At 35.2% G+C, this 26,416-nt stretch overlaps 1 protein-coding gene and 1 long non-coding RNA gene across 9 annotated transcripts; one reads left to right on the top strand and one right to left on the bottom strand.

The window, feature by feature from the left end:
* Window positions 1–1,995: 1,995 nt before the first annotated feature.
* LOC130739685 (uncharacterized) lies at window positions 1,996–8,601 on the bottom strand. 8 transcript variants are annotated; one of them, XR_009019938.1, is made up of 9 exons: window positions 8,164–8,601; window positions 6,961–7,096; window positions 6,731–6,815; window positions 5,716–5,834; window positions 5,501–5,609; window positions 5,034–5,386; window positions 4,749–4,860; window positions 2,588–3,856; window positions 1,996–2,489 (listed from the first exon to the last, which is right to left on the bottom strand). It is a non-coding gene; the product is annotated as an uncharacterized LOC130739685 (long non-coding RNA). The 8 variants fall into 8 exon arrangements; XR_009019936.1 differs by having other exon boundaries at window positions 1,996–3,856; window positions 5,034–5,146; window positions 5,243–5,386; window positions 8,164–8,594; XR_009019934.1 differs by having other exon boundaries at window positions 1,996–3,856; window positions 5,034–5,124; window positions 5,243–5,386; window positions 8,164–8,592.
* Window positions 8,602–21,696: 13,095 nt separating this feature from the next.
* Window positions 21,697–24,068, top strand: LOC130739677 (oxoglutarate-dependent flavonoid 7-O-demethylase 1-like). The gene is made up of 4 exons (XM_057592049.1): window positions 21,697–22,040; window positions 22,818–23,065; window positions 23,159–23,483; window positions 23,595–24,068. Exons 1-4 carry the CDS (start codon window positions 21,795–21,797, stop codon window positions 23,844–23,846), a joined length of 1,071 nt encoding a protein of 356 aa, XP_057448032.1. The 5' UTR covers window positions 21,697–21,794; the 3' UTR covers window positions 23,847–24,068.
* The last annotated feature ends 2,348 nt before the right edge of the window (window positions 24,069–26,416 follow it).

The raw sequence follows: 26,416 nt of genomic DNA, 5'->3' as shown, positions 1-26,416 counted from the left end.
AGAGCATAATTTTATATTCTGTGCACTTGCTAGTAAGTAGTAAATACTAAATAAATCAAAGTTTAACTCAATAATCAAAACTACATACATAATTTCAGCTTAACCTTACAAATGTAAGGCTCAAAAAGGCACAAGCAACATTCAAAATAACATGATCTCTTCAAATGTCACAGTAAATATAGACTATTACTTAATGTACTAATGCTATAAAAATCACAAGGCAGATAATCAATGTTAGGTAAATACGATCTTCATTTCAAACATGATTATTTTGATAAACACGACTTAATAGTTCGTTCATTGACGAAAAAAGAATGTCACAAAACCTCATTAAACTCATTGGAATGTAGGTAATACAAAATCTAATAATTTTTGTTGTTATTTATAATCACATTTTATTGTATGCTATTATGAAAAAAATCCAATGGATAACTAATGAAAAAAAACGGGTACACAATACAAGAGAATTTTGGCCAATAGTGGTAAGGTGAATTTGGAACAAGCGACATGTCACAAGAGTGAAGTATGAAATTACATTGAGTACATGAGTCTAATCTCTTATTTTAGCTTTTTGTAGCTCATACATATGAATTTACTTACATTGGATATAAACAGGTGAAGATTGTAGTTTCAATAAATCTGAACATTCAAACGTAAATTAATACATATATTGATTGATGGTATGTGGGTGTGCCACAAACAGAGCAGGAGAAACTATTATCCCATTGTGATATCAAGTATCCTAGATTTTTTCCTTATAAAAAATGAAAAAAAGGGTAGTCGGTTTGATTTCAATCTAAAACTAAATTTAAACCTAAAATTAAAAACTAAAAAATCCGCTCATTATTATGGCTGAGATATTTATGATAATTTTTAAAAAAAGAAGCATACATGAGTGTGTGTTTGCTACACTTGTTATCTCTCCCCTTCTTTACATATATAGATCATAAATGTGATGCACGGATCCTTAATACGTAATTTAATCTGATTTTATAACTCATTGAATTTTATAGGATCAACTGACTAAGCAACACGCCCAATTTAATACTCCATCTAGTCATTTTTATAAGAAAAACTTTGACAAAATCACACGAACTAAAAAGAAACTAATATTTTTTATAAAATAAACTACTATATTTTATTCAAATTATGTCTTTTCCTTTTCACAAGAACAATCATGCTAATTACCATAAATGTTGACAATACGTATTGGGTGCTTGCAATTTCCCTCCTAACTTTTGCATTGAAAATAGATCTCTTTGCACGGGAATGGATTATTTGACTTAATTTTATAAGAGTGTTTCTTTTAAAAAAGACAAAAAAAAAAATCCAAAGCGTTTCTTATAAAAATGACCGGAGGGAGTAATTTATAATTTATTGCAAAGAATTGAAGTACCATATATGAGCTAATAAAATACACCTAAGTAAATATTCAAATTATTATTACTTTTCATAGATGATGATTACAGTAATAAAGAAAAATTAATGCAAGTTTTAATAAGGTTAGACTTCGTATTAGAGGGAAAAATTAACTAATAAATAAAGAGTCTTGTAAATAAAGAGTCTTGTTATTGTATTAAGCAATTGTTGTGTAAGACTTGAATTCAGGTCTCTTTTCATGGTCTTTTACTATTTTTAAAATTTTCTAAGACGTTCTTTATTAATTGGCCAACTTAGTGGAAGTCATCTTTTGTTGTCTTGCTGCTTGGGCTCTATTTAAACACTCAAGTCAATTCATAGTAAAATGAAGTAAAAACTTTAAATAGAAAACCACCTCAGTAATATTAGGCTTATAACTATCAAATAAATCAAAAGATCTTTAACGATAGACCATTCTATACCCAATGAAGTAAAAAAATATGATATAATGTTATTAATTATTACACTTTGCCATTTTTTCAGTAGACCATTTTTCAGGAAATATCTTATATAAGAAATTCATAGCAACAATCTAAGATTTCTAAACTAAAATTTCTGAAAAACTTATAAATAATATCCTACCAAACGCCTGCTGGATAAATCTGCCCCAAAACAAATTAAATATTGAAGGTTTGCAGCACTGAAATACATCAAGATATAGCTAGGTGGAGTCAAATTATGGACAAAACTAAAGAACTTTCAAAGAGGGCCCCAAAAACTCAGTAATGAATATGTCCAACACAGCCACATAGATTATCTATCTCCTTGTTTGCAGTATTAGCAGAAAGCTCCCAACCAGCAAGTAAATAGGTCTAAATTCTGAACATTGAAAATCCTTCTCTAAGTGTTCCACCAATGTAAACTGCATACTTCATGGCAGCAATTTTTGTTCCCTACATGAATCTCCATTCAAGAGATTGTGCACTGATCAACTTGATATCATACGCACCATTCCACCAACTATCATCACTCTATTGTTCTCTTATTGTCCTCTTGCAACTTCTCTAATAAAACTAATATATCCGCTGAGCTGTATGTGGAATCAGACCCTTTGATAACATCTGCAATGTCTGCAATAGATATTTGGTCTAAGTGGTTGGCACACATATGCTGACCAAATAGAGAATTAAATTTTTCATCTCAGCAACAGAAAACCACAGATTCTCACATCTCAACAATAGACCATTGCTCATGCCATCATCTCTCATGTATCATGCCTTTGTGAGCTAAATATAGCAGAACTAAGCACCATACAATAAACAGTTCAAGAACATCTATATCTTGGATTAGAAATAAATTCACACATCGGACACATCCTCTTAAAAGTTATGATACCAGAAATTGGGAACAAAAATTCAAGAGCAATTTATGTAAATAAATACAATCAGTCCTCAATCCTAAATTCAATAACTACATATGTAAAAAGAAGTAATAGACAATTAGAGGAACTTTATTTTTATTAACCTCCGCGAGAGTCAGTGAGCATTTTTCAAGTTAGAGCAACCGTAGTCTTTTGTGCGGGAACATGAAGATATGAAACTGGCAGTAGCCAGAGTTCCAGGCAACTAACTCTATTAAGATGCATACCATGTACTCATCAGAATGACCCCCAAGAAAAATGAGACATTTTCAATATGTGCAAAATTCATGACTAACTGGGTCAAATTTACTCATTTTATGTCACTAAAGTGATTCGTATCATATATTTGATTAGTCAACTCTAATTTGTGAAATAATATCATTTTTATTCATCATTTTTTTGGAAGAGACTTTTATCTTCTCTTCTTATCCCGCACTAAGTGTAAGTGAAGTTTTGTGTGCACCCATTACTTTCCTAAAAGATTTGAAAGAGAAATATATGATTAGTCCTTTGATTGTAAGTGAGGAGGCATTATGGGTTAATTCTTTGGATTAGGATCTTTATAACCTTTGCTTAGTAAGATTAAACAAAAAAGAAATCAATAATTGACATGTGGTCTGGACCCAAAAAATTGTGACTTGTTAAGCTTTAAAGGTAAACTACATCTTTTCTACTTAGTGCATGTTTGGAACTCATTCGAGAATCACGGTAAAACCAAAATCATTGTTTACATAGGTAAAAGCTATGAGAAGTTGGTTCTCTACGATTTGACTTCATATTGAATGAGTTTCGAATGATGAACTTAGTATTATTTTTTATAAGCAATGATTTATTAAGATTTAGCACAAGGGGTGCCAAAATCCAGTTACAAAGAGAAGAAACAACCAACTAAGATTAAATAAACCTTAGAGGGTAAGAGGAAAGAAAAATGTAGCATGAGTAGTTGGGGCTTATAAGACACAACATTCCCAAGCTAATCACGCACAGCAAACTCCTGAAAAAACAATCCTCATAAATCCCCTCCTAATCCTACCTTATCAGACCAACACCTCAGCTTGGATAAACCAGACCTTAAACCTGTGATAAACATGCATGACAGGGGTAAGATGAACTTAGTATTGATCAGGGTTGCAGTTTCAGATAGCATGTGAAATTCCATGATTGGCTTCAAATTATCATCTAGCAAATCAGTGCAGCTGCCACTTTTTTGCCTCATGTTATCTAAATATATCTCTACTTGTGGCTCTTGAAAACCACATATACAGCCTTCAGATTGTGGAAAACCATTCTATATTGGTTTTTAAAATTCATTATATAGGTAGTTCTCCCCTTAATTTTGGATGCTTGAGGAGACATTAACATACTAATATGACACCTTGTGTTGATTTACAACATTTTACCCATTTTAAAGTTTCCTGGTATTTCTATCCACTTACTGGTTACTGCGATAAAGAATGTTCAGGGAGCTCTATAAATTATTTGCTCTGTGAACCTTGTAACCAACTTATTAGTCTCAAATCTTAATCTTTGGCAAGAGAGAAATGAAGCTCATGGATACAAAAGTTTTTTTTTTCTTTTTTCTCATATTTTGATATTAGCAAAACTGTCAAAGTGAGTCTCAAGCACTATCAAAACAAATACACTTCTGCAAATTCTAGGTGAAAGTCAGGAACAATAATCAAATAAAGATAGGACAAAATATGTGGTTGACCAAATTTGTTTCATGAAACTGGATCCTAGATGCTAAATTTATGATAATTCAATGTCTAACTAAATTAGAAACCTTGATTTTCCTTTGAATGTCATTTGTGCAGTGTATCTTGATGCTATCTTTCTCACTCAATTTCAAATATAATATACAAGTTTATCATATCCAACACCAATCTTATTACCACCTTCACAACCTCCCCATTAGAGTTTGCTTTCTAGGAGTTAAAACAGGAGTAGCATAGCAGGGTTAAAAGAATACCTTTAGAAACACCTTGAAAATTGACAACACAGATAGTATGAAACACCTTTCGAATCCTCTCAGTGCATATGTCTCCACCAAATCAAAATCCCCAAAGCCAGAACAATCCTACCTGCAAAGAATGATAGAGTCAGCAGATCTGGATGAACAGACAATGGATGAAGAACCAAGCAACAATGGGTTGAATTTATAAGCAGTAAAAGGCTATGGATATAGGTAATATATAGAACATAGAATAGAGAATAGGAAATTCAGTAGTATTGGGAGTGTATCAAATTAACCAACCTGTAAAGAAGAATGAAGAGCTGGCTTCTGATCTAGAGTTTAGGCACATCCTGGAAAGCAGAATCCACAACTGGATTTTGAAAAGCTACATCTGAATTTCCTCTTATCAATGCCTCGTTTTATAAAAGAAAAAGCTACATCTCAGATGAAAAGAACTATGTAATTAGCTTTTGATGCACTCCATCGGTGATCTATGATCTACACCCTACCTCGAAAACCAGCTTTTGATTCTGCTTTCTAGGTTGTGTGGCTACATCTCTGGCACACTTTGTGGCTGGAGGCAGCTGAAGCCAACAACTGAAGGCTCTTTTACTCACTATTTTACTCAGTCCTAGCTTCTATCTTTTCTTCATCTGGACGAAAACCAAAGCAATTGGGTTATACACATTGAGCAAGAATATATAATGGAAATATGGAAGGGGTGAGGATAAAGGAAATGAGCAAGCAATTCGGAACATAACAATTACCTTACTCTGAAGCCTTTTTACCCTTTACCATTGAAACAAAATATACATCAGTCAAATTAAAATTCCACACAGCATGGAAAGAAGATCAGAGGCAGAATTCATGACAAAACTGGAAAAAAATGGAGAAAACAAATTAGTCAATACACATTAACACTGAACAAATAAACAAATTAACACTCAATAGATCAACAAAAATCACAACAGATTTCAGCTACCTGGACAATCAGATCAGAAACAGTAACCGACAAAATGAAAATGCCATGTTGAATGTTAGTTGGATGGATAAATCAAATTAGCAGAATTCACATCTGCATAGTCTCCTTTTTCTGTTGGCCTTGCAAAGTGAGATTCAACAGTTACATTGTTAGGATAGAAGAAAGGGAAAGGAGGAACAGTTACAAAAATTTCTATGATATTCCAATCATCAGAACAGCAAGACTTTAAAACCAACTTATATATACTCAAGATTCATGTGTCATTAAAAAGAAAAAGAAGCATGGAATGAAACTTCACATTCAGAGTATCCTTTTCTAACTGCATGTAAAAAATCCAACGAACCACGTGTGTTTGAAATAACTTCTGTCCAAATCATACAAAATTACAAACAATCTAACACAACACATGCCCTTCTTCAATGGTTATGAGGAGTATAACCTGTGTTAGATTTGTGAAAACTGACATCAACACCTTTATGGTACATTGTATATAGCATGCAAAAGTGTATAAAAGTACCCATTTGATAACATCTTGCCATATCCACACATTGAAGCTTTTCTCTTATTGGAAAAAGTAACCAACAAAATTATTCTTTTATTGGAAAAATTATATTGACATTCTAAGAAGTCATACATGAAACTTAACTGAAGTGGGTTTCCTTTAGTCAATGCAGTTCTTTTAGCAGATTCTAGGTCACTATGAAGTTTTTTTTTCTTTCTTGGACATAAACTTTGACTCACTTAAACCATCAAAAGCAAAGCTTTGACCATTTAGTGAGATCCTTCATCTCCTCTAATTTATTATGCAAAATCAACCCCAGAATAAGCTTTACATACAACATCATTAAAATTAAATTAAGAATGGCCCATGTGAGACAAAGACAAAACCACCTTATAATCAAATATGGACTAAAATGAAATAAAAAGGTAGAGCATTTAGCACATGAACAGAATAAGATGAAAAAAAAAGAAGAGACATGTTCTGATTTGCTATTCTCTTATAAGGGAGATATACCTTAATTAATTCCTACTTTTTCCCATCCACTGTATGTGAAGGCCAAAAGCCCATTTTCTTTCAACAGGGAACTATGGTCTAATGCCTGAAATAAATAACAAAAACAAAAGAATCGCATGATGCTGCTTCACATTTACCTTCGTGTCAAAATCTATTGAGGTTCTGGAAAAACATTTAAATATCTAAAACATTGTAGCAAGAAATTCATGGAATGAGACAAAAAAGTTTACCTTTTTCTATATGGCCATGCAGCATCTTAAAAACAAACACCGTAAACCATAAGTAGAATCAGATCCTTGCCTCATTGGAGCACTATCAGCTACCATAGCCATGAATCACTCCTCATAAGAACCACCATGACAGCATCTGCAAGACATCCAGAAGAAAACAGTTTGTGAATGTCATTGCAGGCCAAAATTTTGATATGTCTCAAATCAAAGTTAAATTACATTCTGATTTGTGTACAAAAAAAAGGCACAATTAAGAATCACAAAATCTTTGCTGGACAAAACAAATGAATGCTAATGATAATTCCTGTAATGAATTTTTAGTGAAACCAAGGGGTTGCAATTTTGATCAATCTGGTTCAGTTAGGGGTGTTGGTGGTTATTAATTTCTCATCTCTAAGATCGACCAATTAGCCCTTTCAAACCAATATTGCTTTACTCAAAGGGTGGCAGATGGTTCTTCAAGCAATTTAGTAAATTCACTCAGCAAAGAATACATAAATGATACATAAAATACATTAGTGGACAAAAGAGACATTACAAAAAGACCTGCATGTATATTCATGATGCTCAAAACCACAGGTTACACATAATCAACAAATATAAAAATGGTTTCACAGGTGAACAAACAAAAAAATTGAGTTTAGAGAGGAGGGATTTCAACGTGCCATTAAACAAAACCAAAACTTTCAAGTGCTCATATAAAGAATTTGATCAATTCATTTGCTTCGTGTGTGTCAGTAAACTTCATTCACTTCTACTTAAATAGGAGGCCTTTATATACACCAACATTAATTCCAGAGAGAAAAAGATAGAGAAATAAAATTGCTATCAATTACAAAAAATAGCTCAAATCAAGATGAAACCTGCACTTGCACTTGCACTTGCACTTAATTGCAGAGGCCTTTATATATATACACCCAAGTCAAAACTAATGATATGAACTACATCAAGTGGGGTGTGGTGCCTATGTCATAGGGAGAAAATACGATAGAATTTCTTCCCTATCTAAAGAAAATGTTCGACAAAAATGTTGGAAGAGAAGGGAAGGTTGAGGAAACACGAGCAAGCAACAATGAATGAAGAACCAAGCAACAATGGGTTGAATTTATAAGCAGTAAAAGGCTATGGATATAGATAATATATAGAACATAGAATAGAGAATAGGAAATTCAGTAGTATTGGGAGTGTATCAAATCAACCAACCTGTAAAGAAGAATGAAGAGCTGGCTTCTGATCTAGAGTTTAGGCACATCCTGGAAAGCAGAATCCACAACTGGATTTTGAAAAGCTACATCTGAATTGGCTATAGCTAGGAGATTAGGTGATAGGGTTCATGTGTTGTCTATAACCATGGTGCATCCAGCTATAGCCAGAGGCTCTGGAGCATGACGCTGATACGCAGAGGAGCTTGCACGTGATTCAGCAGGAGGTTCTGGATTGCCTAACCCTAGGATTGGAAAATAGCTATGTTTCCCAATGCAGCCCACGAAACCGGTATAATTCACCCATCGACAAAAGCTTCGGATGTAGGCACAGATGTAGCTATTAAGGGGAGAAGGTTCTGGAACAGGGTTACAGGGGTGCCTATTACGGCTAGAATGATCTCAGAGGAAGGATGAAAGGGAAACAGGGAGAATATAATAGGGAGTATAACATAGTAAGGCCCAGCCCAATATACTCATGTTTGTCATTAGTTTTCCGATGTGTATAAAAAAAAAACTTTCCCTACGGCTACTATATCTTTCTATTTGTGAATGGGTATATATATATTTTTTCCGTGACGTTGGCTTTCTATGAACCGATTTCAAATTAATGAATTTTTCTTAACAATGAAAACGACAACCTTATATAAATATAATAATTCATTAATGCTGGAAGTACTAAGACTATCTACAATGGTTTCAACATTCAACACCCTCAACACTCCACTTTTTCTCTTCCCAACACTCCACATCACCTTCTCTCTCCAGTTCAACACTTCATTCAACTTTTACCCACTTCAATGGTTTTTCATTCAACACCCTATCCTACCACTTTTATTTCATATTTTGATTTAATTTTATATTTTTCTTTTTATGATTTCATAAAATTAAAATTTTCGATAAAAATTAAATTAAATAAACTATTATCGATTTAATTTAATTTAATGTTTTTTTGTTTATTTAAATTAAATTAAATTAAATTAACGTAATATTTTTTTAACGTAAATTAAATTAAAACACTTAACAATTTAATAGAAAGAGGATAGGAGAAAGATAATAAGATGATGAAAAACTTAGTTTTTTTTTTGTGTCCAAATCAAACGAACCAAGTCTCTATTTATAGAAAAAAAAAATCATGAATTTTGGTAAAAAAATTATATTTTTAAAATTTTTTTTGAATGAAATAATTGAGTTGGAAAGATTAGGATAAACGAAAATCGCCCGGACCAATCAAACGGAGCCACGTGTTGATCTGCAACCCCTCTCTCCACTGGGTCCCACACGCAGGTTTCAACTATGTTGAAAGTTTTCAACACCTCTCTCCTCCTTCCAACTTTCAACACCCACCTTCAACACCATTAAACTACCATTTCAACATTAAACTACCCACTTTCAACACCATTGTGGGTAGTCTAACAAGGCGTCACAGAAGACTATAGGGAACAGTCAAGAAAGAAACCATTCAAAGTTGAAACTTCAACTATGCCTTGATTAGTGGATTGGTACAACGTGATAAAATCAACACAAATTGATTGAAAATTCAGTGGGTTTTGATTTTCGTGTTGCATTGGAGTGAAGTTGCAAAAACCTCTAAATATTTAGGCAAATATTGTCTTTTAAGTCCTTGTCTAAATCCTTGCCACGTGTATAATGAAAAGCAAAATTAATCATTTTTTCCACGTCACTTTTATTATTTCATTAATAAACTAATTAAAACCTAAATATATATCTTAATACTGATATAGATAGCCTAAATGGTACTTGATGGATTAAAATTTCTCAAGTCCTGGGTTCAAATCCTACTGATACCTAGATACCAAAATATATATATATATATATATATATATATATATATATCTTAATGCTAATTAAACTGTTAAAAAAAATTAAACCTAATTAAGAACCATCAAATTATTAACCTAATCATTTTCAAAAAAAAATTTGTTAACCTAATCTTCTTCATACATTTTTAGAAACCCACTTACAAATTCATCATTTGCACCAAACCCAGCAACAAAACCAGAAATGATGAAAAACAAAACCCAAAAATGATATGATGTTGAACAAAGAAGAAAGAACAATGGTCAGACAATGAGAAAATGACCATTTTATATTTTAAAGAAATAGTGCGCAACCTTCAAGACTCTGATGCTAAATTTAATTCACTAATATCAGCCTAGCTAATGTCAAACCGACGTAAAGCTTTAAAAACTCGTTAAATGTGGGTTTATGGCCGACGTTAACTACGATGCTAGCGTAATTGCGTACGGTCGAATTTGCAGGCTTGAATACTCGTCTTCTTCAATATTATCCCCTTCTAACCCTCGTTTTTCAAACCCTAATACTCAATCTTTCTCCCTATGTCGTCCTCTCCTCCTCCGCCATCCTCACTGCCGCCCCCTCTGTAAGACCCAAGATTTTAAGCTTAGGATCAGTGGAAGGGATTTCCATTTACGATTAGGGTTGATGTATTGTGAAGGGAAACCTGAACTAGAGTTTACCGAATGAAATAAATTTAAGAAGGAGAAAGTTCAGGAAAAGTCAAAGGATTGTATCGAAGTCGATAAAAGTTATAGCACGATCGTTATACGCTTAAACCTAGGTCAGAAACCCTAGTATATAGCTAGTTTTCACTTTTAGGCACGATGGAAGTTAATTTCAAAAATCTTCAGAGAAATGTTAGAACTTCTCTTTTTCCATGTATCAAAATCGTTTCGAGGCGAAACTCTAGGATCTACGAACGTCCGATTCCAATCATCGGAAGTTTGCCGAAAACGAATCCCTGGTATTTCGAAACCCTAGAATTTCTCGACAATGAAGACTTTTTCTATTCAGAGCTTCAAATGAATATTCCACACGCGTACACCCATTTCTCTTGATGATTTTAATCTTTCTTCAGAAGGAAGTTTTCTATTCCGACATCCGATGCAAAAAGCAACTTATCGGGTAAAATAGTTTTATACCGATTATGCATTAGTCGCCAAAAATACAAGGAGACCTCATTTTAGTTTTGGAATTCTTACGCCAAAACCTATCTTAGAATTCACGGAGAATGACGCCGGAAAAATCAGATTCGCGAAACTTTCATTTTACCGCGTTTTGCCAACCTCTATATATAGCCAAGAAATGAGAAAAAAATCACAAAACTCACCCAAAAACCCATTCAAGGCCGCGAGTTTGCATAGGAGAGGAGGAGGAGAGATTTTCTTCATTTCTTGCTTGATCGTCGATCAATCAGTTGCTACTTCAAGGTTTCGAGGTATAGTCGCTAATCCTTACCTCTGATCGCTTTTTCCATAGCTTTTCTGTAGACTTTTCTGAGTTGATAGTTTATGGGTTTTTGCAAAACTATCCCGAATCTTTCATTTCTGATTCTAAACCTCTTCTATATGTGCCCAAGATCACTTCTGCCGGATTAGATTTTCCGTTATGTCGCCGGAATTCCGCCGGAATCAATTTTAGCCTTAAATACCCATTTTTTGAGTTTTTGAGGTAAAGCTTCAACCTTTAGGCTAAAAACTATCGCCTTAGCTTAGTGTTAGTAGGATTAGTTGTCATAAACGTCGTTAGTAACGTCCCTGCAAAATTTGGTTTTTGGGATTTCAGTTTTGAAATTTCTAAGTTAAAAATCATGACCAAAATACCCCTGCGACAGTTTTTGATCCGATAATTTTTCCGAGTCCAGAATACCCTTAGTTACGGCTAATGAAAGCATAGGAACCAAGTTTGATCGAAGAAAAATCGAGCCCCACAATTGTGAAAAGTGGACGAGCCCTATTAGGGGGGAGGAGGAAAATTTCCTTTTCCGAAAACTTGTCTTTTCGCGCTAGATTATCGTACCTTAGAGTATAGATTACTTCGAGTAACCTTAGTAAGTATCGATAGCTTAGTTTCCGATAGATTCTGATAGTATTTCTGTGACTTTGCTTTAAAGGAACTTTTGAGGAATTTCCTGAGGAGCAACGCTTTGCTTGTGAGGAAGAGTTAGAAGATCGTCCTGGAGAATCTACAGGTGAGGGCTTCTCACTGAATCTCTAGTTAATGCTTAGGGTCGATGTTTCGACATTGTTTACTGTTTATGCACTGGAATTGTGTGTGATTGGAAAATGTTTTCTGAGGCTTCGGCTGACAATGTAGATGATTCATCTACTGAATGTTTTTGAGATTGTCTTACATGCTATGTGCTATGTGGGTAATCTAGGATGTGTGGTGCATGCTTTATATGCTAAGTGCTAAGTGTTTATGATGCGATTATTGATATATGACATGTTGTTGGGTGTGATGATTTAAATATGCTCTGTACTGGAATCTGAGAGTCTGAATGGTGAGAATAGCGGGCAGGTCGTGCCGATTTTATTTTGAGAGTTTTGAGAAAGTTTGATAGGACGAACGAGGTTCGGGCCTTAATTTTGTTTAGTGGATCGAGACATCCTCTGGAAGCGACTTGGGATTGGGAGATCCTGCAAATGTATAAGACTTGCGATAAGACAAAATGGAATCTATTTTATAAAGAAAATTCATAAGACCTTAAATAACCTCAAAATCTTTAAGTAATGATAACAACCTCGAAGGAAGGCATTGGAAGTCAAATCATAGTTTTGGAAAAACGAGGAGTGTCGTCGGATCCAAGTGTTGAGGAGTTTGGTAAGTTCTAAGTATGTTGGTACTCCTTCGCTCGTTGAGCAGTTTGATAAGCCATCCAAGGGATGAGCCGAGAAGCTTCACTGAGGCGTGAGACCTTGTGAATGCGGGATACTCCACTGAGGCGTGAGACCTTGTGGAAAGCATGGACCTTCACTGAGGCGTGAGACCTCGTGAACAACATGAAGCTTCACTGAGGCGTGAGACCTTGTGAATGCGGGATACTCCACTGAGGCGTGAGACCTTGTGGAAAGCATGGAACTCCACTGAGGCGTGAGACCTTGTGAGAGCATGAAACTTCACTGAAGCGTGAGACTTCGTGAGAGCATTGATGACCCGAAGAGTCATCGTGAGTGGTTGCACTCATTTTATGATTATTGTATTTTGTCGCAGAATCGACTTTACCTTAGGGTAAGCTTTTAGAAACTTTAATTTACCTAGAACACGTGGCGACGTGTCGAGTGAGATCGGAGACGTTGGTTGACTAACCATCCTGCATTCATGCAACATTAATGGGGTATTAACACAGGACGTACTCTGGACCTCGTCGGATTCCAAAATGGTCATAAGACCCGGATTTCCGTGAAAGAGCGTTTGTAAACGTCTCTTGTAGCAGACCGAAATGGCAGACCTACGGGTTACGGCTGATCTGACTACCTTTGTGTGGTGTAAGAGGCACGCGGGCCGAAATGGCACCACCGTGGCTGGTGAAGGGCTGATCCGTTGATGTCCATCTGTTCCGGATTGCATATTGGTTGACTGGGTTAACCTGCATATCATTTCATGCGACATGCATACTGACTTAGTTGATGAGTGTGTTTGGTACTTGTTAATTCTATTTGAGGCATGTTAACTGTGATTTACTGTCGTTTATGTTCATTGAGAAATATGCAACCCTAGGATGTTATCCCTAGCTATAAGCCTAAGTGGCTATTTCCTTATCTGTATCTATTGGTGGTATTATTTACATAATTCTTTGGAGTTGACCCTCGCGTCTTCTGTGTGTGCTTTGGCGGACAAACGCCCTTTGTCAGATGTCTTTGGCGGGCTGGTTCATGACGGTTCACCCTTCGGGGGAAACTAGAGTGGAGATGCTGGAACAGGAGCGCATCGCGGTAGCGAGAGGAGGACGGATGATGTACCTAGACTTAGTCGTTCTGGATTCAGATTCGGGCGACGATCATGCTAGCATGTAGGTTTAGTGCTGGTGTGAGCTCCTCGAGATGGGATTAGTGTAGGAGTAGAGTCTTAGCTCTGAACATCATTTGTTTTCTTTGGGGACAGGGTAGTTTCCAACCTATAGCTTTTTGTGTGGTTCTTTACGAGAATCACAGAGAGTTGGTTGGACTTAGGAGGTCTTGCTTCAGGCCGATGGGCCAGCTTATTCTCAGTTTTGAGGGATGGTGTTGCGGACACTTGACCTTTCTTGTGGATTGTACCTTTTGCCTTCGGGCGTTACACTTTTCTTTCCGTCACTGGAGGTTTACTCGTGACGAGGTTACTACTACAGCGGGGGCTGTTTATATATTGTATATTAGTTCTGATTATTGTTATTGTTGGGTTTTATTTATTTCAGTCTTGTCTTAGTTATTATTATAAAAAAAAATATATTCACGTTTTTCCGCATTAAGTTTATTTTGGTTACTAAAGTGACGCCACCGAAATCGGGGTGTTACACCCTCGATCCCTCCTCCTCTACTCACCCTCCTTTTCTCCCTCAGACCTCGACCCCTCCCTCCTTCTTTGAGGAAGTGACTATAAGTAACTTACCGACTGAAATTTCGGTCGCTAATACTTCCGTCGCTAAATCGGTCGCTAATAGCGACGGATATATCAGCTGCTAACTAATCCGTCGCTATTACAGTCGCAACTTTCCTTTGTTATTTTTACTCTATTTTTAGCGACGGAAAGTTCGGTCGCTAAATATTTCGTTGCAAAATTGGTCGCTACTAGCGACGGATATGTCGGTCGCTAAATAACCTGTCGCTAAAACAGTCGCTACTTTGCTTTATTATTTTTATTCTAGTTTTCAGCGACGAAAATTTCGGTCGCTAATTATTTTGTTGCTAAATCGGTCGCAACAGGGGAAGGGGTCAGATTTATCCCGACGGGAGTAAGAGTAATAATAATGTTTATAATGCTACAACGAGCGGTATAATAAACAAAATTATACGAAAAGATAAGGGGGGTACGAAATAACGATAGTGGATGCATCGGATGGACGTGAAGTAATTGATATTATACCTCCAGGACCAGAACTTCTTGTTTCAGAGGGTGAATCCATAACACTTTATCAACCTTTAACAAGTAATCCAAATGTGGGTGGATTTGGTCAGGGAGATGAAGAAATAGTTCTAATAAGTCAAACTTGGAGTATGACCAAAATAGCATGGATCCCGTCGCAAAATCGGTCGCTATTTGTGACTGAAATACTTCGGTCGCTAAATCCGTCGGTAGTGTCACCTTACCTATCCTCTATGACGTCACCGCCCTTACCCTTACCTTCAGTGCCCCTCTCTCCTCCTCTTCCATACCCTTACCTTCAGTGCCCTTACACTCCGCCCGGGGCCGACGTCTCCCATACCCTAACCCTTAGCCCCATTCTTCTCCCTTCAACACCTAATCCACTGTGAGGCCGCCTCCCTATTGTCACGCCGCCACCTCCACATTATCATGCTATCGCACCGCCGCATTTCCATCTTGCCGTAGTACAATTGTCTCCCCATTGTCGTTGGCGCCCCACTGGAACTACCGCCACATTACCTCTATCACCCCATTGCTGCACCTCCATTATCACCCCTGTAACATCCTGACTTGACGACTGGCCTCACGGTAACAGCACGAGTCTTTTCAGCGCGTTTTGTCCTCACTTGCGCACTTCCCAAGAAAACTTCTCAGGAGGTCACTCATCCCAATATTACTCCAAGGCTAGCACACTTAACCATGGAGTTCTAATGAGTTGGGCTCCCGAAAAGAAGTTGCAACTTGTTGTCATGAGTAGTACCAATCAAATCTTTTATGCTCTCCTCAACTGTATAGTTCATTGATGACCCGAGATTAAGAGCTATTTTAGCTATTTTCCTAGTCCATTTTAATATTTTAAATATGTTTTAGTTATTTTTATAGTTTATATATTATTTTTATGGATTTATTAGGATTATAATTATTTTTATCTTTTATTTATTTTCTGTTATTATCTTCTAATGATTTTATTTTATTTTTATTGTTGTTTTAGGGGAAGATTTGGAAAAGATAGAGAAAAATCGGAATTAAAAAAGAATTCTGGAGGCTGGAATCATGTGCCGTGCGAACGCGCGAAATTACCTTGTACTTCTGTTGCAATCGCGCCACTTGTCAGCTCACTGGGAAACAACGCACCAGATTCCGCGCCATTTAGGCTTACCGCGCGTGCAACCGCACCAGATTATTCCCAGCGGAAAAAGACAAAAACAAGGTTTGGGACAGTGCTTCGCGCACAGATGATACAGTGTACTAGCACCCATGTGCACCACCAGATCTGCATCAGACGTCAAGAATTTCGAGGGTGCATGTTCTCACGCTGCACCCTGCCACACTGGATCTCAGCCCCACCAAAACGTGAAAACACTCTAAATAGCGTTTTAAACCTAATTTTTCATATTCTAAGCCCCTAGTGACGAATTGGAGCAACCCAGAGACATAATTTTGGTTCTTGAAAGTACTTTTCCAGGTTTTCTTGGATCTTTTATGTTTTTCTTCTTAGATATTGAATTGTTTCTCATGTCTATGAGGAAATAATTCTTCTTTAGCACTTGGGATGCCTAGTCTTTTTGATCTTATGTTTTAATTTGTACTTTGGTTGTGTGATGAATTTCTATTACAATCTATGAATTCCGTTTCAGTTTTAATTCTATTTGATTGCAAGCAAATACCTTACTAATTTCTGTGAGACTTGGAAGAGTGATTAGAAATTAGGGATTTAAGGGAACATAATTTATTAACTTTTCTCTACGACCTTAGGAAATGAGGGTAGGAGTTAATAGTGGTGGCCAGAATTATAATTTTATCTTTAATCTGTTGGTTTAGGTGCTCGTAACACAGACTTAATATTCAGATTAAAAGTCTTTCTTGTTTAAGGAATTAGCAAGTTAAGAACTTAGGCTAGATCACCATAGAGAGTAATTTTTATTTCACACAAACAAGTTTGATTAGGCATAAGTGATAATTGGCGAAACTAATCCAGGTGCTATTTTTCCAAATTAAGTTTCACAAATTCTATTAGCTTTCTCATTTTTCCCTGCAATTGAACAATTAAATCAAATCCCCCAATCTTATTTTACTTTTGCTTACTAAATCATAGAACTAGTCTTAATCGATAATTGAACACAATCCCTTGGGTACGATATCTTTTATATTACTACGGGCAAATATGTATACTTGCAGATTGGCTTATCATACATCCCTATACAGTCTCGGAATACCTCTTGTTCGGGTGTGAGATCGGGTCATTCATGTGCCCCTCTGCCTAGAAGCCTTCCGGGAGTCGCTCCTTATCCGTGCCTCACTGCACCGGCGATCACTCCCCGCCCTCGTCGGCCCTGGGCGTCACAACCCCACTTCCTCCTAATTAGTATAGGCAAGACCCTACTACTTTTATTTGTAACTTATTTTTCTTAAGAGATTTATCAATGTTAATTTGTGATAGACGTATATGTAACGTGTATTTGTGAAACAAAATTATTTGCTACTAGTAGAGATATCTTTGAAAGAGACTAAGAAAGAGAATAGATTAAATGCAAAGTCAAGAAAGACAATAATAGAGAAACTGTTGTTGGGGGAGTAGCTAGCTAGAAACTATATATGAGGATCGAGTGAGAATGTGAGATAAGTAGAAGAAACTACCTATACTCTTAAGAAATGAATTTTGAATACTTATACAAATTTATTCATGACCTTAAAGTAAAAGAAATTGTAAAAAAAATGAAAGTATTGGATCATAATAACGGAATAAAATAATATTTATAATACGATAATTAAATGACTAATATAAGCTTATGAGTGCTATTGTTGTTTGGATAAAATAAGTTTGGGTGACATCTAACATAGATACTCCCATCAATTCTAAAAAAAAGAATTTGACATCCAGCAATACAATAACTTAATTTGATTTTTAGTTATTTTATTATCAAATATTCAAATACATCATACAAAGATTGAATTTATTTTTTCCCGTAGAAAAGTCATTGAAGAAATTTCTCCCCCCGGGAGGCAATTTGAATTGTTTAAAATATGCATGATGAATTAGTTTGGGGAGGTTTATGAATTTTTTTTTTTTTTGTAAGCTGGGGAGGTTCATGGATGAATTCTTGAAGACTGTAATTAATTTATCTTTTTGATATAAAAAAAACGTGTTTGAGAAAGTGCAATTGTCCCTATAAAAGAGAGATTTTTTTTTTGTTCAATCTTGCGATTTCACCATTACGCTGAGATCTAGTTTACTAGTACAAGATTAACACTTTGTTATACATGATGAATTTAATAAAACATCTTCATTTCATCTAATATTTAAGAGAAAATGGTTGACTTACAGTTAGTTTTAAATTCTTTTTTAGAGACATCTAACACTGCAAAAATTATGTGCGATTCGAACAATGGCGACGAATCTAATTCTTGAGCATAACTTACTGCAAGTGATCATTGAAAGTTATTTTTTGGAGATGATCTTAACCCGATGTCTTTAGTTTGTGAGTCAAGTCATCCTTATGCGGAAGTTATTGGTAAGATAGAGATTTTAATTCGGTATGTAGATGATTGACTTGCTAGTGCATCTGTGACGGGTGTCATCATTTTCTTAGGTTAGATATTGACGAGGATGTATCCTCTTGGCCATTTAATTTGAGCCAGGTGCACTAAGTTGTTGTTTTTCCTGGGATTTAGCCTCATCCCAGGAAAAGCACTAGTTCGTTGATTGAATCATCCCTGTACTTATATTTGATAGTGTGATCGAATCAGACGATGTGCCATTGATTGAATTCTAATAGGCTCTTAGATGAGCTTGTTGAGATAAGTCAGAATGAAGCAACCTAGTGGAAGAAATATGCCCAGAGGTGGATTAGAGAATATGTCAATAAGTGACTATTCTTCTTAAATGAGATTCTACTATCGTATTTATTGAATTTAGGGAGAGGATGTTAATTATTTATCAATTAATTCGTAGAGTTTTTAGATTTATTTATTAAGTCTTTAAGTTTGATAAACAACCTTAATTACTAGTAAATTAGTTTGTAATTTCCAGTGATAGAGCAGGATCAAGACAGTGAATAGAAAATATATTTTGCATTTAAACTGGTAAGAGAGAAGAATAAAATACAAGAATAACTTTCTAGAAGAAGTAAGGAAAAAGACTAACTATGATGAGTTTAAAATATACTCGAAAGTACATTTCAAAGAACATATACTCAGTGGCGGATCCAGGACCCTGAGGTCAGGGGTTCAAAATTTTCAAATGAACACATGAGTAAAAATATAATAAAAAACAACTTTAATATGTTTATTAATAAAAAATTATACATTTGTTCTCATATCAATTTTTTCCTGGCCCAATAACTAGCTCCTGGCCTAGAGTTTTTTTTTTTCAAAACCTAGGCTGTGTGAGAGAGAGAGTGAGAGGTATTGTTATTAAACTCGACTCTGACGAGGTATTGGGTTAATGGGTCAATGGTTCAATCGGCGAGTCATTGGTTCAACTTGTTAAACCGGACATATGAGTATAATAAATATTTTATAATGACATATAGGTACAAAATGACTCAGGTGGTGTAGTGGTAAGTTAAATTTCTTATTTTTCTTAGGTCCTGTGTTCGAATCTAATGGAGTGCAGAATTTCTGTTTTTTTTTTCACCTGTAACAGTTTTTATTAGTATATTGGGCTGCTGTTTTTCTATGCCCATTTCGAAAAATTACATTAAAATCATTAATATCCTTCTCGTCCCTCTTTCTCCTTTCTCAACATTTCTCTGTTCAAACTTTTCATTTTCCTTATATTTGCTACCAGATCTAAGTTTTGAGACCAAGGAAATATGTGATACCACATTAATTGATGATCATACGTACGGATGTTAGACATGAACATCGGTCCATTTCAATCTTTCTCATCTGTTCTCCAGTCTTGCTGTCGGCCATGGGTGATGGGTATGGGAGAAGGAGAAGCTGAGAGAGTGAGAGGGTCTTGGTGCAAAGTAAAATTTTCAGGGGGTACAAAAAAAAATCATATAAGAGGGTAAGTGGGAAATTTCGTTTTTCCAGGGGGTTCATCTGATGAACCCCCTGAGCCTAAGGTAGGTCCGCCCCTGCATATACTCGAAAGTGAAACTTATGCCCAACCTAAAAGTGAAAAAGCAAAAAGAACAGAATGATTAGATATAATATACATTTCTTAATGAGATAATTGTTTAAATAAAAAAATAAAAAAAATGACATAAACTCTTGTGTTCTAGTGTTCTACTGAATGATATGTTGCGCATGAAACCGTGGGCTGTCTCATGTAGAGAATAGCCGTGATTTTGAAGAATTCATAGAAACGAATTGAATAGTGAATAGTCAATTGTCCAACTTTCACAGCTTTTTTTTATAGATATGCTCTAGATACCACATTAATTGATGATCATACGTACGGATGTTAGACATGAACATCGGTCCATTTCAATCTTTCTCATCTGTTCTCCAGTCTTGCTGTCGGCCATGGGTGATGGGTATGGGAGAAGGAGAAGCTGAGAGAGTGAGAGGGTCTTGGTGCAAAGTAAAATTTTCAGGGGGTACAAAAAAAAATCATATAAGAGGGTAAGTGAGAAATTTCGTTTTTCCATGATGAACCCCAGATGAACCCCCTGAGCCTAAGGTAGGTCCGCCCCTGCATATACTCGAAAGTGAAACTTATGCCCAACCTAAAAGTGAAAAAGCAAAAAGAACAGAATGATTAGATATAATATACATTTCTTAATGAGATAATTGTTTAAATAAAAAAATAAAAAAATGACATAAACTCTTGTGTTCTAGTGTTCTACTGAATGATATGTTGCGCATGAAACCGTGGGCTGTCTCATGTAGAGAATAGCCGTGATTTTGAAGAATTCATAGAAACGAATTGAATAGTGAATAGTCAATTGTCCAACTTTCACAGCTTTTTTTTATAGATATGCTCTAGATGTATTGCCATTTTCAAGATCTGAGGCAATCAGATAAGATGATAGTAGCAACCGAGACATCATCAAGTAATTAATAACGTTTATCCAAAAAAAATCAAGTAGTTAATAACGGCGGTCGTGTAAGAAGAATTAATGTCATTATTAAAAGTTAAAATCAACTTGCTACGAAAAAGTCCCTGAAAAACAGTTTAAGACGTACGAGCTGGGGATCGACATAAGGGTTGAGTGAGATGAAGGGTGAAGGGTCTAAGATTTGAGCTCTGAAAATGACTAATTTTTTAGCATTATTAACAACTACATTTGCTTATAAAAAAATTTGCTAAGAAAAATTTGTTGGAAGAGTGAGACCTACCAACTTAATATAATTTCTGAATCTCAAAATAATTAGTCTCATAATTACATACATCCTGCATATACACAACTGTCAGAGAGGAATTACTCCAACGAACTAGTACTGCCTGCTAATTAAAATAAAATTATTATTGCTTACATCGATCAAATAGTTCAAAGTTAATTTAATCAGAGTTTCCAAAATAGTGTATTATGACTTGATCGTGCATATATATATTTTTATTAGCAACCCATTATCTGATTAAGTGACACGCGCGTTTGAACAAGTAACCGTTTTCATTTTAATATGGATTCCATGCACGAAAGAGTTGAAAACTCATGAGTTGCACTTCCCTATATATATGGATGCATCACTCATGAAATCAAATCAAGCCTAGCAAGCTAATTAAGGAGATATATATTTTCATACAGAGAAATTAATATCATTCTAGCTAGCTAATTGGACTTATTTGAAACTATGGATAGAGAAATGGTCATGAAGCTTGGAACATCTCTGGCGGTTCCTTCAGTGCAAGAACTTGCAAAGCAACCAATCACCAAAGTTCCTGAACAATATGTTCGTCCAAACCAAGAGCCTCCTGTTATATCCAACACAACGTCTTTACCACAAGTTCCAGTCATCGATTTCAATAAATTGTTTTCTGATGATGGAGTTGAACTAGAGAAGCTTGACCATGCATGCAAAGAATGGGGTTTCTTCCAGGTTTGGATTATATATATTGTTGTTTTTCTTGTCATTTGCACTAGTTAAAAAAAAAACGTGCAATTCCTTTTTTATTGTTATTCAATTATAGCATATATAACACGTAATATTAAGATCGAGTTGACATGCTGAAGTGAAAACAAAGTACAAATTAATATCAAATTAGTTAAGAACAAAATAATATTAAATTATATTTTATGCGACAACTCCTTGTTACACATTATTGTCATAAGAGAAAAAAATATTTCAAATGCATATTGTTGAAAGTTAATTCGTTGTTTATCAAATAATTTAATTTTTTTTTACTATATGTATTTTTATTCTTAGCTCGACCCTTTAAAGGCTTTATATGTTTTATAAATTATAAAGGTTTTTTAATTTTAGATTGTTGGAAAATTGTAGACTCGAAGTTTTTATTTAAAAGGGATTCAAAGGTAATAACAGAGATAAAGATTAACAAAAATACTAGAACATTAATCGTACGTGTTTCTGAATACATCATGTGTAACATCATATATATATATATATATATATATATATATATATTATAAGGAGTTTTTCTGATCCTAGTATATTTGAATCATGATCGCTTTTACTATAATCAATTCTAATATTCAGAATCTATTAATGGAAACCCTTACTTGAAATATTGATTCTGACTTCATAATTAAAATATTTTCACCTCATATATAGTTTCTACAAAAGCTCTCCTCCCCTTTGCATATACACATATATTTCACAAAGGAATTTTATTTTATGTTTTGGAATTATTGTCAGCTGATCAATCATGGAGTCAATCATTCATTGGTGGAAAAAATGAAGATGGATGTTCAAAAGTTCTTCAACCTTCCAAAGGACGAGAAGAAGGTATTTGCGCAGAAACCAGGGGAGATGGAGGGACTTGGCCAGATGTTCATTGCATCCGAGGAAACCAAATTAGAATGGGCAGACTTATTCCTTATTGTCACTCTCCCAGAAAACATAAGAAATCCTCACTTGTTTCCAAATCTTCCTCAGCCATTCAGGTTTGTTTTTTTAAGTGCATGCTGAGTGTTTTTCTTAATTACAATATCATTGATTTCATATGCAATTTACAAGAAAAAAAATTTCCATTGCAGAGATCATCTAGAGAGGTATGCCTTGGAACTGAAAAATCTCTATGTCTCAATCCTTGAGTTGATGGCAAAAGCTCTAAAGTTTCAACCAAGTGAATTGCCAGAGCTATTTGAAGAGGGAGGTCAAGCAATGAGGATGAATTACTACCCTCCATGTCCCCAACCAGAAAAAGTTATGGGACTCAATCCTCATTCTGATAATTCTATCCTAACCCTCCTTCTCCAAGTTAATGAAATTGTAGGCCTTGAAGTAAGAAAAGGTGGAAGGTGGGTTCCTATTAAACCTCTCCCCAATGCTTTTATCATCAATGTTGGAGATGCGTTGGAGGTAACTAGTACAAAATAATGCACAAATATTTTTTCTTTCATGTGACATAAGTAATTATATTTTTCAGAAAATTAAGGATTTTGATTTTAAGGTTTGCTAATTGTTTGGCAGATAATGACTAATGGTATTTATCGAAGCATCGAACATCGGGCAACAGCGAACTCTGTGAAGGAAAGGATTTCCATTGCCACATTTCAGAGTCCAAGATTGAATGCATTTATAGGTCCAGCATCAAGCCTTGTTACCTCTGAAAGACCTGCAATGTTCAATAAAATCAGTGTAGAAGAGTTTTACAAAGGATACTTTTCAGACATGCTACAAGGGAAATCGCACATTAATGCCCTGAGAAACAAAAATGAGTGATGATGAAACTATATATGATTGGCTTTCATGGGATGGAAAAATAAAGTTAGAACTTAGGAAATAATCATGTGATCAGGTCACCTGTGATTGGTTGTGTGTAATAAAGCCACCATGTAAGCTCATGTGAGTTAACAAAGTTTCATTCAGTATTTTTATATACCATTATTTATAAGTTTTGGTTTGTAACCATGAATAATAAAATTTACTAAGTTATGACTAAAATTTGGGACTATATCTCATGCTTCTTCCTTGACTTTATTTCATTCTTCATCATTTTTTAGAACTTCAAGGTTGAAAAATTGGACATCACTTTTATAAAATTAGGAATTAGGGTTTGATCCGACTAAATCCAAGCAATCCCTCAAACAAGTGTCCAAATAAGCAACGGTGGTGAATGCTCAATGCGATGGGCTCTGACTTTACAATTCTTCGCAGTGGACATGAGGGGCTGAAGCATTCCTGCCGATGGTACCTGCAAGGACACTCAGGCATCTAAGTAAGCAAGGGTAATGAAGATGATTTTAAACCACAGAACATACATTTCACTCTATCTCTACCTGATCTCTTTAAATAAGACGAGGTCGGGGATGCTGAAGTAATGTCAACATCTCGCTCTACCTCCCATGTAGCGTGATCCTTTGTTGCAACCCCTTCGATCTTCTTGGGGTTCAGATGATCGCATGGTGAGGGGCATCTTGATCAGGGTGTCTACTAAGGGTGCAGTGGTCGTGTTAACGTCGCTCGTCTATTTAAGCGTGGGCATCGAGGGTGTTGAGGATGAGTCAATGTCACCCTGTATCTGCGGGCAGCGCACTTCGCGACTATCACGTCCCTTCGATCTTGTGCGTGTTCCCCAAGTGAAAATGCTTGTGTCAAATTTAGTTTTGTAATGAACAAAAAAGGATGTTCTTGATGTTCAAATCGAATTGCAAATTTAAGTTAGAAGTCGTTGAAGAAAAGAAAGGAAAAAAATGAAAAAATTGCAAAAATTGCATTGAAATGGAAAGATCGAGTTTCACAATAAACATACTCGATCTTAATTCTCGTGAATAGTTGTTTGTCACCTTATGTTGGACGTGTCACTTTTGAGAGAGTTTATTTAGCATACAATTATGAACCCAAATTACATGAGCACAAGTGCTACTTATAGGCTAAATCTGTTTGGTTTTCACTTTGAAAGTACTTTCATCCAAAGGAGGTTCAAAGTCTCTTTCATGTAACTCAAAATTCTAATGGGTTAGAAAAGAAGTGCAGCTACGTGAAGGAAAGAACCAAGACTGTCATTTAATGAAAAGTAACTGTCATTAACTCATTTTAACTAAGTCGTTTGCAAATCTCGACCATAAATATCAAACTTTCACAAAGTTGAATCGAATCATAATGTTGGTCAAAGATTTTATTTAGTTAAATTAATCTCAACAATAAATATCAATTATAAGTATTATATATTTGTCTTAATTTAGAAATAAAAAATTTATATTTTGGACCTTCGTTTGGTTATTTTTCTTAATATATTTTATAAAATCATATCTTTTTAATCTTTTTATTTCAGTATCCATGATACAAATTCCTTCAAATTTTATTCATTCATGTTGGATCTCATTTTCTTCTGATGTAATTGGAGAATTTATGCACTACCTTTAAATTTTTATGTAATCCATCACAAGCATGTTCTTGTGTTATCATATATCAATATCAATGATATTCACTAAACAACTAACCATGTAGAGAATAGCGGTGGTTTAGAAGAAGATCAGATAAAAACGAATTGTCAATTTGTCTTGGTATTTTCAAGATCTTATGCAATCAGACAAGATGATGAAACACCCGACACATCCATAACTACGGTCTACAAACTGAGACATAAATTACTCCAACAATCTACTGGCTGCTATAAAATAATATTTTTACATATTGATGAAATTGTTCAAAATTTATTTTGAGTGTTTGAATCGGTTTATTATTGGGAGCTATCACCTAAGTCTTTCATCGCGGCAAAACACATTTATACACCATTGAATTGTAATGAACAGTGTAAATTGTGCATCAGCTACCTGAGGGACAATGTTCTTGAGGTGGTGTGCCATGGTATTTCCTCAGTGATGGAGGTGGTGTGCCATGCCACAGCAGAGGGACAATGTTCTTGAGGGTTAGCTCAAGTGGTAAGAACTATGAGACATGGGGAGAATGAAAGGAAAAGGGACCAGTGTTCACACTCTAATGAATGAACTAATTTACTAACATTACTAACAAAACTAACATTTACCTTAAAAAAAAAAAACAGAGGGGTGGTGGTGCTGCTAAGATGATTGTCATTATGATGGGGGTAAATTATAATTAAATAAAATTAGGGGATTACTTTTTTACATTTTCAACACATAAACCAATTAAACCTGTTATATCAGGTCATTTTGATCTTTCTTAAGTGAAAGACAACCCCTACTTTCACCCTAGAATCCGCCAAATTATATTACATAGCATATATTAGCATTACATGATCAAGTGACACGTACGTTTCAACAATTATGCCAATTTGGAACAGTTTTTTGAACATTGAAACTTGCATATTG

Source organism: Lotus japonicus, chromosome 2 (genome assembly GCF_012489685.1).
Source record: "Lotus japonicus ecotype B-129 chromosome 2, LjGifu_v1.2".
Lineage (NCBI taxonomy): Eukaryota > Viridiplantae > Streptophyta > Magnoliopsida > Fabales > Fabaceae > Lotus > Lotus japonicus.
This window is presented reverse-complemented; position numbering and strand designations above follow the sequence as displayed.